Source organism: Chenopodium album, chromosome 5 (assembly GCF_948465745.1).
Source record: "Chenopodium album chromosome 5, dcCheAlbu1.1, whole genome shotgun sequence".
NCBI classification, from domain to species: Eukaryota; Viridiplantae; Streptophyta; class Magnoliopsida; order Caryophyllales; family Amaranthaceae; genus Chenopodium; species Chenopodium album.
Genome location: NC_137838.1, coordinates 59,172,058 through 59,192,098, shown reverse-complemented (window position 1 = coordinate 59,192,098; position 20,041 = coordinate 59,172,058). Strand labels below are relative to the sequence as shown.

General features: G+C 35.1%; 1 protein-coding gene across 1 annotated transcript; it reads left to right on the top strand.

Moving 5' to 3' along the window:
- Positions 1–661: 661 nt before the first annotated feature.
- LOC145630791 (beta-amylase 1, chloroplastic-like) lies at positions 662–3,707 on the top strand. Its single transcript, XM_081682953.1, has 4 exons — positions 662–1,269; positions 2,071–2,281; positions 2,662–2,772; positions 2,901–3,707. Exons 1-4 carry the CDS (start codon positions 662–664, stop codon positions 3,705–3,707), a joined length of 1,737 nt encoding a protein of 578 aa, XP_081539079.1.
- The last annotated feature ends 16,334 nt before the right edge of the window (positions 3,708–20,041 follow it).

The following is a 20,041-nucleotide window of genomic DNA, read 5'->3' as shown; positions in this document are numbered from 1 at the left end:
TTACTAAGAATAGTTGTTCTTATCTTTTTATAAACGACGAAAGGAATGAGTACTAATCCATTTATCTTACAACTTGTTTGTCAGAGTTTTAGTAGAAGAAAAAGAAAGGAAAGGAAAAAAAAGGAAGGGAAGGGGAAAAAAGGGTGAAAAATTTTCGATTTTTTTCCCTTCCAATTCCTTGAGTTTTAAGGGAAAAAAAAAGGTAATAATAGTTTATTAAATTATTTTCCCATTAATTCCTTTTATTATAGTATGAAGTTTGATTTTTAAAACCAAACATATGAATATTACTTAATTGCTTTACTTTCCTTTCTTTTTCATACAATTTTTTTCAACAAAACAAGTTAGTGGGATTTAATTCTTGCCTTGGGTTTGTTTATTAGGATATAACTTTAACTAAATTATTGTCTCACAAATCTTATTCCTCAAGAATAATATAAGTAGTTTGGTTAAGAATTATTAAGGATTAGAATACTGTTATTCTATTTATAACCTACTCACAATTATTTATCCTCATTTCAAATTTTTTATCTTCATTAATCATATCTTTTATACTAATATTCTACATTTCTTTTTTATTCTCCCAAATTTTTTTTGGGAATATCCTTTCAAATTTTGAATTTTATCCTAAATTGTCAAATTAAGAAATTTGTTTATAACCATGACGCTGAGCCAAACACACCATATAAGATCACTCTCGGGAACACCACTTCTAGTAGAAACAAACTTCAGCACTACAGATTTTGCAACAATAATACATGCATCATCTGTGTGGAAGTCTTCGTCACCGTCGCTAAAATGCAAAGCAACATGCCAAATCGGTGACTTAAGTGACACATTGTCACCACCAATTAGCCCATGTCGATCACCAATCCGGGCTGATTTGACATCGGCATTCCAGGCTTTTACGACGGTACAAGTTTCGAATTCAACAATGCATAAAGAGAACATAATAGAGGGAGGATGTGCACATAATAAAAAGGAAAAGGGTGTGCCAGTTTATGTGATGATGCCATTGGATAGTGTTAAGATGGATAACACAGTAAATCGCAAGAAAGCGATGAATGCAAGTTTTCAAGCATTGAAGAGCGCAGGAGTAGAAGGAATAATGATGGATGTGTGGTGGGGTTTGGTAGAGAGAGAACATCCAGGGGATTATAATTGGGGTGGTTATATGGATTTGTTAGACATGGCGAAAAATCATGGGTTGAAGGTTCAGGTTGTTATGTCATTTCATCAATGTGGTGGTAATGTTGGTGACTCCATCACGTAAGTTTTTTTTTCTTAAATTCTCTCTAATCTCTACATAGTAATTATTATGAGAAAATTGCTCTACATAAGTGATTTTTTGCTAATATATATTAAGTCTTATGTTATAAGTTTTACCAACCATATTGCAAAATAACAAAGACTTGCCAGAGATTGAATTTTGGAGATAATATTTCGTGAGTGACAATTAAAATTACTAAGCTTGTTTTTTAGAACACAATTAATATTCAATAACTTGATTTTAATTTATCTTTTCATTAATTGTATTAAAACTTGTAACAAAATATCTGATTAATATTAAAATAGTTACTTATTTACATTTCTCTTTTAAATCCCTTCAAAAAAAAAACCTCTTTTAATTATTTCTTAGTAGATTCCCTAAATTTTAGGATGTATTTTTAATTTTAGGTATAAAATTGTACAGTTATTACTATTTTTTTTTAATACACTCTTAACAAACTTCAAAATTTGTTGTGAATACGTACAAGATTTTACTAATAATCGTTTTGAAAGATAAATAATAGCAAATTTTTAAATAAGGATTTCTTTCTTTATAGCAGTTTGAGTGCTTTAAAAAAAAGTAAATCTAAATTGCAAAAATCTTTAACTGCATTATTTTACACAAATCTACAATGAAATAATAAATTAATGGACTTAATTTTATAAAATTGAGGGATTGAATTATTCTAAAGTTATAAGTATGATGCATGATTTCTTGTATGTCTTATTATTTCAAGTTTGAAATTTAACTAATTGATACATAGGATAGATAAGTTGCTACAATTTTCCTTTCTCGTACAGAATTCCTTTGCCAGAATGGGTTGTTGAAGAAATTCACAAGGATCTAGATCTTGTATATACAGATCAATGGGGTAGGAGAAATTTTGAATACATATCACTTGGTTGTGATACCCTCCCAGTACTAAAGGGGCGAACACCTTTGCAATGTTATGCTGACTTTATGCGTGCTTTTAAAATTCAGTTTCAACACCTCCTTGGAAATACCATTGTGGTAAGATTCCCTTAAAATATCATGGAAATAACTAGTTTGTTTCCTTGGTCACATGAAAATCAAGTGAATTAAACAATTCCTTACTATTTTAGTTGTTTCACTAATATAAGTAACACATACGAAGTATATGATAATTATCAAGTTTTTTTTATAAATTTTTAAATTTTTTTTTTAAATTCTTACCACAACTCTCCAAAACCTTATTCCTTTGATTTTGTACATTTTTTTTTCTTTTGCAAATAATCTCCAAAAAATTTCATATCTCCATATTAACTTAGATCACACAAAAAAAAAAAAAAATTTTTTTCCACGAGATCCACTTCTACTAACTATGTAGGTTAATATTGTGTATTTAATTGAAAAAGCTAATATCTTAATAGGAGATACAAGTAGGGATGGGTCCAGCCGGTGAGCTACGATACCCTTCATACCCAGAGCAAGATGGAACTTGGAAGTTTCCGGGAATCGGAGCCTTCCAATCTTTTGACAAGGTATACTCTGCCCTTTTTCTCCTTGTTTATTATTCATTAATTCTTCGATGTTTTTAATAATAAAACATCTTTTTAAATTTATATATATTGGTATTGTTTTATTGATTACTTAGCTTGCTTTTATGCAGTACATGAGTAGTAAATTAAGAGATGCTGCAGAAGTTGTTGGTAAACCAGAATGGGGTCACTCCGGCCCAACAGATGCCGGTCATTATAACAATTGGCCAGAAGAAACACAATTTTTTCGCAAGGAAAGTGGTGGGTGGAGTAGCCCTTATGGAGAATTTTTCCTCACTTGGTATTCAAAAATGCTCATAGATCATGGAGAGAATATCCTTTCCTTGGCCACTGAAATCTTTACATATACAAGTGTTAAAATCTCCATTAAAATTGCTGGCATTCACTGGCACTATGGGACACGCTCCCATGCTCCCGAGCTAACTGCTGGGTATTACAACACAAGATTCCATGATGGGTACCTTCCAATTGCCCAAATGCTTGCACACCATGGCGCCATATTTAACTTCACGTGCATTGAGATGCGTGATCATGAGCAGCCACAAGATGCTTTATGTGCTCCAGAGAAGCTAGTGAAGCAAGTAGTTTCAGCTACTCAACTAGCTCAAGTTCCCTTGGCCGGAGAGAACGCATTACCACGATATGATGAGCAAGCATATGAGCAAATTTTAAAGGCTTCTGCATTACAAGTAGATGAGAATTCAGGTGAAAGAGAAATGTGTGCGTTCACATATTTAAGAATGAATCCAGATTTATTTCAAGATGATAACTGGAGGAAGTTTATGGCGTTTGTAAAGAAGATGAAAGAAGGAAAGGATGGACACCGATGCTTAGAGGAAGTAGAGAGAGACAATGAACATTTTATCCATGGCAAACAATCGCTTGTTCAAGAGGTTGTTCCAGCTCTTGTGCACTAGGAGAAAAATCTATTTAGAGGGTTTAAGTATAATTTCACAATATATCTTTAACACTAAACATTAATAATGGTAGTCATAATAAAAATAGTCACACTACAGCAAAAATGCCTTTTTGTTGCGATTATTTTAACATTTTGTATCGATTGTAATTGCTATACAAAAATCCCAACGAATTGTTATACGATACAATATCCGCCATTAATATAGCCTTTAGTAGTGTTTTTTTGCTTTCGATGGGGTTTTCCTCATTAATCGATACAGATGACTACATTTAATCATGGTGATTATTGTAGCGATTGTAATCCCTACAATTATTGAACTCATTTTCTCCCAAAAAAAAAAAAAAATCCCTACATATGCTCTATACAAGATTCGAACATGCAACCTCAAGCTATAATACTAAATGGTTTTCCAATAAGCCATGACATATTTTATATTCTCTTTGTCAAACAAAATTTAAAATCTAGTGTAAAAAATGCTTTTCGTATCGATTTTTGGGTTCTAGTGGCAATTGTAAACGATACGCTTTTCCATAATTTTATAAATGTGCAGAATAAAGGTGAATAAATATTATTATGTTTTTCGTTTTGATTTTATATGGGTTTACTATGTCGATTGTAAAATGATACGGATTCCTCTACTATTTCACAAACATATGTGCATATTGTAACTAATATGTCTTGGATAAAGAAACACCTATCAAGTGAACGTTGAATATTATAATCGAAAATTATCCTTAATCAAGGTCATTTAAATGATGGGCGATTAATGATCACTTAAGATTAGTTTGTAGTATAGTTTATAGCACCGTTTCTTTTGCTACAAGGACTTGTTTGTCATAAATCGTTTGCAGAGTTAAAGTTTGGAATTATACCGGATCAACCTATGAGAATACTTTAAGAGATTTAAAAATCAACATAAGTATACTTCTCATTATGGCTATCGGAACCTCTTTCCTTAACCATGAGTATTGTGAGTTCTCTTCTTTGAGTACTAGTCCGTTTTGATGTTAGTCAAACGTCTGCCGTACATGGGGATTATAACGTCAACAATCGGGCGGGTAGATCCTCTTAGTAAGAGAAGTTGACATTACAAGACTGGGAATGTCCCCATACTAACAATAAGGAACATGTCTTTGTTGTTTGCAAGGCCTCTCAAAGAGCGATATTGTGAAAATGCATGGCCATACTCGGATGGATTTTAGAAATCATCTGTTTATTGACAGTCAAACTCAGATTTCGAGAAACACTTCCAGACTTAATAAGGATGATGAATAATTTTACCTTATAGTTCATGAAGAGACATTAAGTGACATAGGAAAAAGGCTATACACTAAAACCACACTTGTCCGGGAGGACAAGTGGGAGATTGATAGAAATGGTGTCCTTTGAACTAGTGTATCATATCAATAAAGGGTTCGTAATTATTAGAAAGCTAATTATTCAGTGAGGTCAAGTGATCTGAATGCCTAGTTGGAGGCCGCTTCCGATTAGTAATACCAATGTATAATTAATATTACAGCTTAATCTTGACTGAACCCTTCGGGTCACACCCAAGAAACTAACGATCCGACACGACAAACTAATCTGGAAGGAATTTATGAATCGCTCGAGTATTATGAACAAAGATGTCGGATTCCGAGCTTAGAGTGTCAAAAATGAATCTCAAAAGTCGAGCCAAAATTTGGGAATTGGTGAGATAGGAAAATGCTTCAAGAAATAAGTAAAAACCCTAGCCTCAAAATGGCCTAGCCACGCGCACCATGTGGAAGCGCGTCACGGTGGCAACGCCAAATGGAAGCGCGCCACCTGGAAGCATAGTAGCCACTCGCGCCAAATGGAAGAGCGCCAAATGGAAGCACGTCATGGTGGCAACGCGCCACGCTAGCAACCACCAAGTGGTAGCGCGCCAGCCACTAAGTGGCAGCGCGCCATGTTAGCAGCCACCAAGTGGTAGCGTGCCATGTTGGCAGTGCCATGTGATAGCATGTCGCGGACCCGGGTGACGGATCATGGATGCGGGCCGAATGGGTGGCGGCCCAACCGAACCCATCTTGGGGCTCAAGGCTGGGTGCCACATGGTTAGCTCACAATGGATGTGAGTTGCCTTGGGGAGCAAGTGGGGAAGTGGTCCTCACCTAACCATGTGACACTTGTTACTTAGTGATTCCTTGGTTTATTTAACTAGCAATTGAATTCAACATTCTTTCCATGTGGGATCTTTCTGAGAAAAAGTCTGTAGACACCTAAAAATGTCTCCCCAAAACCAAGCCTGATGATGAACAACTTTTCACCGCCATTATTGGTCGGGTTGAGTATGTAATCTTTAGAGTGCTTAAATCCATGTTCATTCCCAATACATTTCATAAACAAACCCAATTCCTCACCCATTTCACCAAACCATAACTTATTTTCCTCATTTCGCGCCTTTGAACCCAAAATAATTCATTTCGTGTCCATTAAAATCATTCATTTCGTGTCCTTTTTATAAAAACGTTTAGACCAGTTTATTTTGGTCCATAATATGGGTCCAATGATTAAATATTTGGATGGGGTTTTAAAAGAGCTTTCCAACGATATATTATAAGCCCAAATCCGAGTTATAATGAATAAGTTATGGCCAAAATACTAAACTGAGACCAAACCGAACCTAAGCCCACCTTACCTACGACCCAATGATCATGTGGAGGGTCCAAAGGATTTAATCTCATTCCTAAGCCAATTAGGATTAATCAGAAGCTTCTATGAGTTTCTAAAATATCTTAATTATCTTTTTTCAAAAGATAAGATTAAAGAGTTTGAAATTGAATAAAACTAATCTTTTTGAAAGTCCTAATTCTATTCGAATTGAAAGACGTTCAAAGATAGTCAGATATTATTTTTGTGCTTCATAGTTTTAATCTAAATCTTGAATGGTTGGATAGCTCTTGAAATTATCTATCCAATGATATATTATAATATTAATTCCGAGCTATAACGAAAAAGATATGAGTGAAATACAAAACTTTATCCAAAACTGACACCGTCCCTCTATTTCGGCCATATCTTTATTCTAGAAATATTTTAATCTGATTTTAATTGGGTTAGAAAGTAGACTTCAAGATCTTTACAACAATATCTTATTCATCTTATTCCGATTTCTGGATCAATAGATATGATAAAAACAAAAACCGCAAAAACTGCTGTTTATCGCAAGAGTTTTATCCGGTTCGAATTCTTATCTTTTCTTGATTCGACCCCTCTTTTTTCCTTATAAATAGAGGTCATGTCTCCCCTTTTTCAATCATCAACAAGCTTGATCATCAAATCCTTCTCTCTTCCTCTCTTTTCCACCAAAAATCATTCTCTTCTCTTTCTCTTATATTCTAAGTCTCAAAACCTATATTCCTAATTACATCATTCTTCCCCTAAGCACTCCAAGGAGTCCATACTTAACCCGAGGTTCCATCCTTAAACCAAGGCGTGAAAGCTACAAATAACTGAGGGTTTGGGCCAAATTAAATCTACACTTATTTAATTTAATCTCCATTTTATTTATATTTTTTTATTGAAGTTACTAACAATTTATTCATGATGTAGCAATTTAAAGGAACGCGCGAAATGTGAGTAATTAATTCAATTACTTATTTTATTCTTGTTGCTAGTATCATGATTAGGGTTATTATTATTTGATTTGCCAACTCTATTATTGTTGAATTGCTTCCAATATTAATGTTGATTCTATTATAATTATTATTTATGATCACCATATTGCATGTTAAAGAGAATATGTAATTGAATATCACGACTAATAAGATAATTTGGACGACCGGTTTAGTTTCCTTTTTAATCTTGTTGTTTAAATCAAGTGATCACCAATATTTTAGAATAATGTGTGCATTAATATTCAACCAATTTAGCATAATAATAGTTTGGAGCAAATTGAATATCTTTGTTTGCATGCCTTAAAGATCGCAGGAAATACTTTTCACAATAAGAATCGAGTAGAGGCCAATACGGGCGAATGTGACTCCATGACTCACTTCGTACCATCATCTGCGATCCTCCTTTCGTGATTCCGAACCATATGGAGTTAGTAATCTCATGGATTATGAATGGGGTGTAACCTTCACGGGTCAATCGTTGTTGCCTATCGTTGTCCCTTTTTGTGGTTGCCTTATAATGATCCGTGAATGGTTTACAAGTTCCTTAAAAACTTGTTGGCGGCTCCCTACTTTCCTTGTCCCTAATCGTGTCCCAAATCGTATATGTCAATTCCCACTTCCTATGGGTGCCAATCATATTCACACATGCTTAAGTGTAGGCGCACTTCGAACGACGCCTACAATTTGGCGACTCCACCGGGGAGGATTCTTGGTTATTTATCGATTTGAGTGATCGGTATTTAATTGAGATGAGTGGATGAGACTTAAAAGATTCTTGAATTGTATCCCTGCGATTTAATTGGCATTGTCACATATGCAGATGCATATTAGGTTACCTATTTTTCCACAATAGTACGTGTTCTACGTACGTGGCTAGCCCGGGGGATTTAACTCTATCAACCTAAAAACGCTCATGGAAATAAGGGTTCATCCGAGTTTTTGAATCCACCCAAACCATGGAGTCGAGTTCGATTTCATCACGAACTCGCGGAGCCGCCCGTTGGCATACACCCTCAAGGGAGGCTACCTTGCTAACACGTCCAAACTCTTAACCATGGTACCCTTTGACACCCAAATAAGCTTGACCATAGTGGAACATAGATCTTGACTTATTGCATCATTCGTGACAATGTGCTTATGTGTGCATATTTTTATTTTATTTTTTCTTCTTTTTTTTCCCTCTTATCAAACTTTTTTTTTTTTAATTATTTTGAGTCAACCCGGATTTTTATTCCCGTATCCTGCATAAGAGTCAACTTGTTTTTGTCATAGCCGGAGTTCTTGAAAGAGTTACATGTCGTGCCATCTATGGATCTGTATCCCCGAGTTTTATCTTTTATTTGGCGTTGGTTTCGCCACAATCAGAGTCACAGAACAAAAGTTATAACCGATATACTACAGCCTGTCCAGTTTAGGTGTCTTTTTAGTATGCAACCTCTTATTTTTATTTTTTCTTTTCGTGTCAAGCTAGTCTTAGCCAAGTCCTTTAATCTGTGTCAACTCGTATAGATTTTTATTTTTATTTATTTATTTATACCCATGAGTCCTAACTCTTCTAGAATTCCACTCGCCTTTCTAGTTTCTTGTGATTTTTTGTGCTAACCTTAACATGTGTTCTTTGTCGTTGATTGTGGTTGATCTTATTTATGACTAACGATTGCCAATGGACCATTTTCGCCTAGTAAATAGCATAAACATTAAAATTGGACAAAATTAATCAAGTTTGTTTGTCTTTTAGTCTTCCGTGCTATTTGGTCCTTAGGTCCTTTGTTTTTCACAACATCCTCATGTCTAGTCATGCAATCATACCACGATTCTTATAAACTCACCTAATCATACATGTTGAGTCGTTGCACATACTTTGTCTTCGAGTAATGCACTATATTGCTTATGATCGTATACTAGGACCATGCATGCGTCGTTTTCCGTCGTAATAGGAATGAGTAGAGTATTTCACATTAGTTTTGAAAATTCTTTCATACACTCTTCCTTTCCAATCCGATTTATTGAGTCAATGCATTAAGTGAACTCATTTTGTTCCATGGTATTCGAGTTCAAGATTCACTAGGCAAGAGTTGGAAGAATAAGGGGAACGTCATTCCTTCCTTCTTTTCTTCCAATCAAAGCATCAGCAATAACAAATTTCTTGTCCCTCTTGGCGGTAACAAGTAATTCATAAGTATCCATGAAGACGAAGCACAAGACAAGTTTCCATACAAGATTTCATGCTTTTTTTTTCATATTTTGTTCCAACCCTTTTCCCCTAATAAGTTTAGCATAGGTTCTCCTTATCCTTATGTGTCTATGCCATGTTCCATCAATAAGCATTTCTTTCCTTTGCATTCGATCATGTCATTCGCAAAAAAAAAAAAAAAAAAAAAAAAAAAAAAAAAAAAAAAACCCGCCGAACTAAACACAAGGTAACCAATGATTTGAGGCACCTGCAACCCTGTCATTCCCTTTAAACCATTTTCAATCACATCCATTTCTTCATCAACCACTTTGAGCCTCGTCTAACAATTGACCTTATTTATTCAACCCACATTCACCTAACCCTGGGATGGGAAGGTGTGCAATTTGTGTAAAATTCAGAAAGCAAGTTCAACAAAAGAAAAAAAAAAAGAAAGAAAAAGGTAAATAAAAATCAATGTCTAAAGGCAAGTGTTCCAATGTCCTTGATATGAACACGTCTCAAATTGCGTCTCTCATTGAGTGCTTGGTACCGTGCCTGAGAAACATGAATGCTAAGTGAGTGATGGACCGCATGATCTGAGATTGCCTACATTGATTCAAAAAAAAAAAAAAAGTTCAAAGCAAAAAAAAAAAAAAAAAAAAAAAAAAAAAAAAAAAAAAAAAAAAATTGAAAACTAAAACTTGCGAATTAAAAAATTTTCAAATACACAATTACACATCTCGGGGGGAATTCTCTCGGGTCTTGAGCCTTTAACCCTTTATTCTTCACCTATAAGCTTAACTAGTTTACAACCCTTGAAAGACCTCTTTGAGGTGTACACACACTTGTGCAAAGTTCGGTTAGAGCTACGTTCGGCCTGATTCCTAATGGATACGTAGGCAACCTCACATTGAGGTGTGGCCACATTCATATTCATATCTATGCATGCGAGTCAAAGAATATCCAATGCTTATCCCTACCCATTTAGAGCTAGACTTGGGGGCTTGAACCCACATCAGTTAGCCTACCCAGCCTAAAAGAACCACCATCTCGACTCTTCTCTCATCTATTTCTATCACTATAGCCTTTGCAGCCAGCCTTAGTATCACTCTCACACACTTCACTCACACATACCTAGCCATATCATCCTTCCTTTAGGAACCCCTTATCAAGAAATCTTGTTTCAATAAAACATTCATGGTATACTTGCTTAGCTTCCTGACTTGAGCAATATTCCTTATTTCACGCATCGCATGTTGTGCTTAGCTTCCTAACTTAAGCGATATTTATCAAAGATCTGTAATAATACATATCATATCGTGCTTAGCTCCTTGACCTAAGTAACATTCATTATGTGATACTCATCGATCACTTCATCTATGTACGTGCTTAGCTTCCAGACCTAAGTAACGTTCAAGATCATTTTTTACACCATATATGATGCTTAGCTCCATGACCTAAGTTCATTCATCTATCGTGTCACGTGATGTAATTATTCGTAGCCTTCTGGCCTAAGAACATACATCATGCATACATTATACTCAAGACGAGCAGTTCAATCTGATAAGAAGAAAATTCATGCGATTCATTTCGTCTTGCTCAACGAAGAAGTTCAAAACTTTTTCCCTTTTTACATAACTTTTATTTTGGGGAAATTAAAAAACTTTTTCAAAATTTTCTCATCGAGGGAAGTTCGAAAATAAAACTTTTTTTCATGTCTTTCTTTTTCGGGAGAAAGTCGGTACCCTCCACTCATGACAAAAATGACGGAAATTTTTTGCTTTTGCATCTTCGTTTGCTTGTTTCTTCACACACACTCAAATCATACATATACACACACACACACAATCACAAGTCATACACATGTCATGTCAAGTCGTGTCAATTCAAATTTGGTCAAGTTAGTTAGTCAAGTCAATCATAGTCTACACAAGTCCCTTGGCAAATTTTATTTTGCAGGTCTCAATTACAGCCCACGTCCGGGGACAAGCGGACCATCTACAGCCCACGTCCGGGGACAAGCGGATCATCTACAGCCCACGTTTGGGGACAAGAAAACCAATTACATCCCACGTTCGGGGACAAGCGAACCAACTACAGCCCACGTTCGGGGACAAGAGAACCAACTACAGCCCACGTTCGGGGACAATCGAACCATCATCATTTTAGTGATCATCTCCCAAGCGAAGACGATTCACGGCGCAAGGTTCTCGATACACAGAGACTTGCAATTTCATCATCAGACAAGTTTTTCCTCAAGCATAGAAAATTGTCATTCATCGACTTTCCTCAAGCATGGAAAGTATCTCAATCGGTGGGTTTCTTCAAGCATAGAAAACTGCCAACATCATCGGTCGACTTTCCTCAAGCATGGAAAGTATCATCCTGTGGATTCCTTTAAGCATAGGAAGCTACCAAACTCATTTGTCACCGATACACTAGTGTCAGATATGCATTCGATCCCTTTACTCTTTTATCTGTGGAACTAACATTTTCTGCAGGTATTGGCGTATACAGAGTGATTTAGGATCGCAGAACGTCTTAAATCATTCTCCGTCCCTATTGACTACTTTGACTATCGTTTTCGAAACTGACGTTTCTACAAACTCAGACAAAGTGGGGGCTTCTGTAGACACGTAAAAATATCTCCCCAAAACCAAGCCCGATGATGAACAACTTTTCACCGCCATTATTGGTCGGGTTGAGTATGTAATCTTTAGAGTGCTTAAATCCATGTTCATTCCCAATACATTTCAAAAACCAACCCAATTCCTAACCCATTTCACCAAACCATAACTTATTTTCCTCATTTTGCGCCTTTAAACCCAAAATAATTCATTTCGTGTCCACTAAAATCATTCATCTCATGTCCTTTTATTAAAAACGTTTATATCAGTTTATTTCGGTCCATAATCTGGGTCCAATGATTAAATATTTGGATGGGGCTTTAAAAGATCTTTCCAACGATATATTATAAGCCCAAATCCGAGTTATAATGAATAAGTTATGACCAAAATACTAAACTGAGTCCAAACCGAACCTAAGCCCACCTTACCTACAACCCAATGATCATGTGGAGGGTCCAAAGGATTTAATCTCATTCCTAAGCCAATTAGGATTAATAAGAAGCTTCTATGAGTTTATAAAATATCTTAATTATCTTTTTTCAAAAGATAAGATTACAGAGTTTGAAATTGAATAAATCTAATCTTTTTAAAAGTCCTAATTCTATTCGAATTGAAAGACGTTCAAAGATAGTCAGATATTATTTTCTTGATTCATATTTTTTTATCTAAATCTTGGATGGTTGGATATATCTTGAAATTATCTTTCCAATGATATATTATAATATTAATTTCGAGCTATAACGAAAAAGATATGAGCGAAATACGAAACTCTATCCAAAACTGACACCGTCCCACTATTTCGGCCATATATTTTATTCTACAAAATATTTTAATCTGATTTTAATTGGGTTAGAAATTAAACTTCAAGAACTTTCCAACAATATCTTATTCATCTTATTCGGATTTCTAGATCAAAAGATATGATAAAAACAAAAATCGCAAAAAAAACTGTCTATCGCAAGAGTTTTATCCGATTCAAATTCTTATCTTTTCCTTATTCGACCCCTCTTTTTTCCTTATAAATAGAGGTCATGTCTCCCGTTTTTCAATCATCAACAAGGTTTATCATCAAATCCTTCTCTCTTCCTCTCTTTTCCACAAAAAATCATTCTCTTCTCTTTCTCTTATATTCTAAGCCTCAAAACCTATATTCCTAATTACATCATTCTTCCCCTAAGCACTCCAAGGAGTCCAAACTTAACCCGAGGTTCCATCCTTAAACCAAGGCGTGAAATCTACAAATAAATGAGGGTTTGGGCCAAATTAAATCTACATTTATTTAATTTAATCTCCATTTTATTTATATTTTTTATTGAAGTTACTAACAATTTATTCATGATGTAGCAATTTAAAGGAACGCGCAGAATGTGAGTAATTAATTTAATTACTTATTTTATTCTTTTTGCTAGTATCATGATTAGGGTTATTATTATTTGATTTGACTAACGCTATTATTGTTAAATTGCTTCCAATATTAATGTTGATTCTATTATAATTATTATTTATGATCACCATATTGCATGTTAAAGAGAATATGTAATTGAATATCACGACTAATAAGATAATTTAGACAACCGGTTTAGTTTCCTTTTTAATCTTGTTGTTTAATCAAGTAATCACCAATATTTTAGAATAATGTGTGCATTAATATTCAACCAATTTAGCATAATAATAGTTTGGAGCAAATTGAATATCTTTGTTTGCATGCCTTTGAGATCGCAGGAAATACTTTTCACAATAAGAATCGAGTAGAGGCCAATACGGGCGAATGTGACTCCATGACTCACTTCGTACCATCATCCTCGATCCTATTTTTGTGGTTCCGAACCATATGGAGTTAGTAATCTCATGAATTATGAATGGGGTGTAACCTTCACGGGTCAATCGTTGTTGCCTATCGTTGTCCCTTTTCGTGGTTGCCTTATAATGATCCGTGAACGGTTTACAAGTTCCTTAAAAACTTGTTGGCGGCTCCCTATTTTCTTTGTCCCTAATCGTGTCCCTAATCGTATATGTCAATTCCCACTTCCTATGAGTGCCAAGCATATTCACACATGCTTAAATTTAGGCGCACTTCGAAAAACGCCTACAAAGTCCCACATTGACAGTTGAGAGGAATTCACAAGGAAGCACTCCTTATAAATAGCCAAGGCATACCTTGGGATTGTTCACTTAAGTAAGAACTTAAAAAAGCATCTCCACTTGAGAGAAGACCTTTAAGTTCACTTTATACTCGAGTGGTTATTTTGGTCCGACTTGAATAATCTTTGAGTAAGACACCAGTCGGGTCGTGTTGCGGGTGGATACCGTTGGAGGTCTTTGCACTTGCAAGACTCGGCATTCTCAAGCAAGAGCTCCGTAGTGTGAGTGAAGCACGCGTCGAGGGTGATTTGGTCTTTTCCCTTATCTTGTTATTTATGTCTTTTAGTTATATTAATTGTGAGTATTTCTTGGGCTCGGGTTTTATTTCCGCGATGAGTTAGACTTACCAAAACCCAACAGTTAGATGCCTATTTCTAGCATTTATTACTACATAATAATGAAAAGTAGGCATCTAATTAAGGGACGGAGGGAGTATTAATAATGTACTATTCATAACTAGCCTAACCTAATGCCAATTACTACTAGTGTAACACCCCGACCCCAAACAAATTAGGGAGGGGCACTACAACAAAAAAGGGAATAGAGAACGATTGAAATAGGCCTTATAAAACACCTCAGAAGCGTTCTTCTACAAAGCGGTGTATAAAGCTTATAAATCGGGAAAAGAGGCGTTCTATATGAAAATGAAAAGAAAATGGTTATATGAGACAATCGTTCTCTTTTTCCTCACTAAATCTAATAAATATTTTAGAGGAAAAGATAGCGGTTGTCTTGGGATCTTTGCTAAGTTTTTTGTAAAAAAAAAACTTTAAAAAATATATATATTCATATCCACAAATCATAGAAGTTTCATATCGATCTAAATTATCAACCATTGTTAAGACAAACCAAATAAAAACTGTAAACGTCAAACTTTAATATAAAAAATTAATCAAATTTACATTACATTGTTGGTTAAAAATCAAATGCGAAAAAACTGGAAAAAAATGATAATTAAAAAAAATTATGATTCCCGAAGATTTGATCTTTAAGCAATTGTTTTCCTCTGTATTCGAGTAATCTGTTGAAAGAAAAAAAAAGATTATTAGATGAATTTATAAGTAAAACAGAACATCTTTATCAACAACAATATATTCGATCATGTTTGTCGTTAATTCTAAACATACAACAAACAATTAACCAAATAATAATCCCTTTATTTTACCAAAGAGCATAAATTTTCAAGGCATTTTCATCAAATTACATACAAATTAATCATACTTCGTAATATCTGCAACATCATATCAAAGATTTATCGTACCCATAGCAAACCAAACAATTAAACACATATTGTAGATCTTCAACATGATTTTCAAAATTAATCAACATATAGAACATTTATTTAATTTTAAAAGTAAATATTCACATCAGTTTAACACACAATCGATGAAAATGAAACCCAGAATATAAAATCAGATGTGGATTGGAGTAGTTACTCGCCCTATTATTATACGGATTGGAGTAGACAAAATCTTGTATCTATCAACTGTTAGATCTATTTATGATTCCAAAATTTCATTTCATATTTCCAAAATCATTCATTTCATATTTCCAAAATCATTCATTTCATATTTCCAAAATCATTCATTTCGTGTCCTATTTATGAAAATGTTCAAACCAGTTTCTTTTGGTCCATAATATGTTTTCAATAATTATGTAGTTGGATGGGGTTTGAAAAGTATTTCCAACGATATATTATAAGCCAAGATTCGAGTTATAACGAAGAAGTTAAGGCCAAAATACTAAACTGGGCCCAAACCGAGCCTTACATACGACCCAATGGTCATGTGGAGGGTCCAAAGGCTTTAATCCCATTCCTAAACCAATTAGGATTTATTTTAAGCTTCTAGAAGTTTCTAGAAAATCATAATCTATCCTTTCCAAAAGATAAGATCAAAGAGTTTGAATTTGAATAAAACTCCTCTTTTTGAAAGTCGTTGTTCCATTCAAATTGAATGATGTTCAGGTATTATTTTCGTATTGTAGGGAATATTTCAAGCATCATAACCCCAAGCTTGAACCCCACTGTGATCATACACTAAAGTATGGTGGCGTTCCAAAGGGAAGAAACCTAGAGCAAAAGAGTCGCCAACAAGTTTTAGGAACTTGTAAACCCAAAACGATCCAGGAGATCGTCAACTCCATAAGGTCAGGAACCAAATAGGGTTCGGGGATGATGGTACGAATCCAATCTACAAAAGAAAGGACCCGCCCTATAAAATAGGCCTCTACTTTATTCTACTCGTATTCATGTGCGCTTTCTGACTAACATGCAAACATTAGGTTAATCCTAAACCTGTTTAATCTATGTTGGTTGAATATTAATGCACAAATAAATCTATTATTGGCGATCACTTGAATTAAAATCATATTAGCCTAAACCAAATTATTAATTATCTTATTAAGCGTGATTTCAAGTACAAATTCCCTTTAACATGCATAAAAGGCGTGATCAAGTAATAACAATAATATATCAAGCAACATAATAATAAGAATAAGAACAACAATCATAGCATAATCATAATAATAATCATAATCATAATAAGGCATAATAAAGCTTAATAATAATAGCAAGATCCCAGGCATGATACTAACAAGATTAATAACAAACCCTAGCATGTCACTAAGCAATAAAGATCAAAGCTTTAAACCTAACATGATAACATGATATTAGAAAGAATAAAAGCAACCCTAAATGATTCTAGAAAGCAATAAATAACATCCTAACATGATACTAGGAATTAAAATAATATAAACATGCTTTTTACATTGAAAGAGGGTAATAAGATTACATACTTTGAAGCCTCGTACCTCTTTCTAATAACAAAATACACACGTTAGTAAACTTCAATGAAATAATAAATCAAAGAATTAAATTAAAGAATTGAAAGAAAGAGTTAAAAAGTTTAGACTGGATTTGGGACCAAACCCCCAGAAAACATTAAACCTTGCACGTCTAGAGCGAAGGAAACTTCGAACTTGGCTAGGTGTTTCAAGATCTTGTGTATGCGGAATTGTGTTTAAAAGGCTAGTTTAGAAAGAGAGAGAGAAAGAAAGCATATATTGCTCAAGAGAGAGAATAGAGAGAATTAAGAGAAGTTAAATTGATTGTTGATGATTAAAAACGGAGGTCGAGGACCCTATTTATAAGGAAAATAGTCCGGAAATTGACAGAATTTGATAAGGAATAAAACTACACGTTGTTGCCAGAAATACACTCTGTCGCGAGGCTAGAGCCTATTCCATCTTTTTGAAATTTGGTTGATGATTAAAGATGAATCTCCGAAAATTCGAAGTTTCTTTACACCTAAGGCTAGAGCCGTTTTGAGGCCTACCACGCATGCTTCATATTCAGGCACGTTATTGGTAACGTCGAAATCTAGCTTTATCGAGATTGGAACGTGTTCCTCTTCAAGTGACACTAATAGGACTCCTACGCCACATCCCTTTTGGTTTGAGGCTCCATCAAAGTATAGAGTCCATGTATCATCTTCTGTCATCATTAAATCCTCGTCTGGAAATTTGTTATCTTCTATTGGCGTCGAATCTTCTATTGGGAAATCTGTTAGAAAATCCGAGACCACTGATCCTTTAATTGCCTTTTGAGGCATGAACCTTATATCAAACTGGGCTAAGTTAACTATCCACCTCGAGATGCGTCCATTAAGTGTTTATTTCTCGAATAAATAATTGAGAGGATCCATTCGTGACACTACATAGACAGTGTGTACGAGCATGTAGTGTCTTAACTTGGTCGTGGCCCACACCAATGCGAGGCACAATTTCTCAAGTGGTGTATAGCGTGTTTCTTATTCGAGCATCTTTTTAATTAGGTAGTAGATAGCATTTTCTTTGTCTTCTACCTCTTGCGCAAGCATAGCTCCCATTGTTTCTTTGGTAACTGTCAAGTATAACCTTAGAGGTATTCCTGGGAGTGCTGGGGCTAATACGGGAGGATTTGTGAGATAGGCTTTGATCTTCTCAAAGGCTTTTTGACACTCTTCGTCCCATATGACTGGCACATTCTTCTTGAGCTTTTTAAATATTGGTTCACATATCGTGGTTAGCTTGGATATGAACCTACTTATGTATTGCAGCCGGCCAATGAATCCCCGAATTTGCTTTTCGGTTTTGGGTGGTGGCATAGACATGATTGCCTTAATCTTGGTTGGGTCTATCTCTATTCCTCTAGAGCTTATGACATATCCCAAGAGTTTTCCTGAGGTTACTCCAAAAGCGCATTTGGAGGGGTTTAACCTCATATTGTATTTCCTTAGCCTTTCGAAGAATTTTCTTAAGGCTACTTGATGTCCTGGACGGTCTTTGGATTTTACAATCATGTCATCTACATAGACCTCCACTTCTTTGTGCATCATGTCATGGAGTATGGAAGTCGTTGCTCGTTGGTAAGTAGCACCCGCGTTTTTCAACCCGAATGGCATTACCGTGTAACAGTAAGTACCCCAAGGTGTTATGAATGTTGTTTTCTCCATGTCTTCTTCGGCCATGAGGATTTGGTTGTACCCTGCGTATCCATCCATAAACGAGAGAAGTGCGTGGTTTGCTGTATTATCTACCAAAATATCGATGTGTGGTAAAGGGAAGTCGTCCTTTGGACTTGCCTTGTTTAGATCCCGATAGTCGACACACATTCGAACCCTACCATGTTTTTTCGGAACTGGGACCACATTTGCGACCCATTCGGGGTATTTAGATACCCTAATAAAACCTGCAGTTATTTGTTTTTGTACTTCTTTTATTTTAAGAGCTACGTCGGGTTTCATTCAACGTAACTTTTGTTTTACAGGTTTCATTCCTGGAATTAATGGTATTATGTGTTGATCTATTTCTCTATTAATGCCTGGCATATCTTCATATGACCAAGCGAATACATCGATAAATTCTTTATGTAGATTAATTAAATCGGTTCTTTCATCTTTGCTTAGTGTAAGTCCGATTTTAACTTCTCTTTTAATGGTTGGATCTTTTTAGATGTCAACCATTTCTGTATCTTCGATTATTGGTGTTTTATTTTCAAGTGTTTCCATTGCTTTAATAATTTCTTTGTCATTTTCATCATTAGTTAAGCAATGCTCGTCATCTTTGGTTAAAGAAAAACACGAGGAATAAGGGGAAGAAGACATATTATTAAATTCAGAAATCATTACATCGAATAAAGAGATGTCCGTTGGGACTTGACTACTAACTATCCTACGAATAGAAATAGAAGATGGAGGTGCTACAACTAAAGATTTTGAAGACTTGACAGGGGAAGACTCTGACTCGGACTCTGACTCAGACGATTCTTCAAACATTGGCCCTTGTCCTGTAGTTACAAAGATCTTTCTTCCATTTGTAGTGGTCACCTTTACCGTCTTGCGCCATCCTCGCTCTTGGTCTTCTATTGGAGTAATGAATTTTGAAGGATCAAAGTTTTTGCTTTGTAGGACTGTTTGAATGAGTGAAGAATTGTCCTCCACATATCTTGGCTCATTCTTTTCTTGCCCAAAGAGGAGTCCCATGACATTAAAGTCAAAGCAAGGGGGTGCTTTCTCCTTATGGTTAGGAGTTAGGATCTCATCTAGAAAGTAACAATCTAGAAATATTTCGAACCCTGGTTATCTTATGCCATTTACAACAAAGGGTTCAGGAAATTCATAACATGGGTAATCCTCTCCCTCTCTTATGAATTTTCCATTTAAGGTGAGAGGATATTGATCCATTAGTATTACTTTCTTTTGCGTGCGAG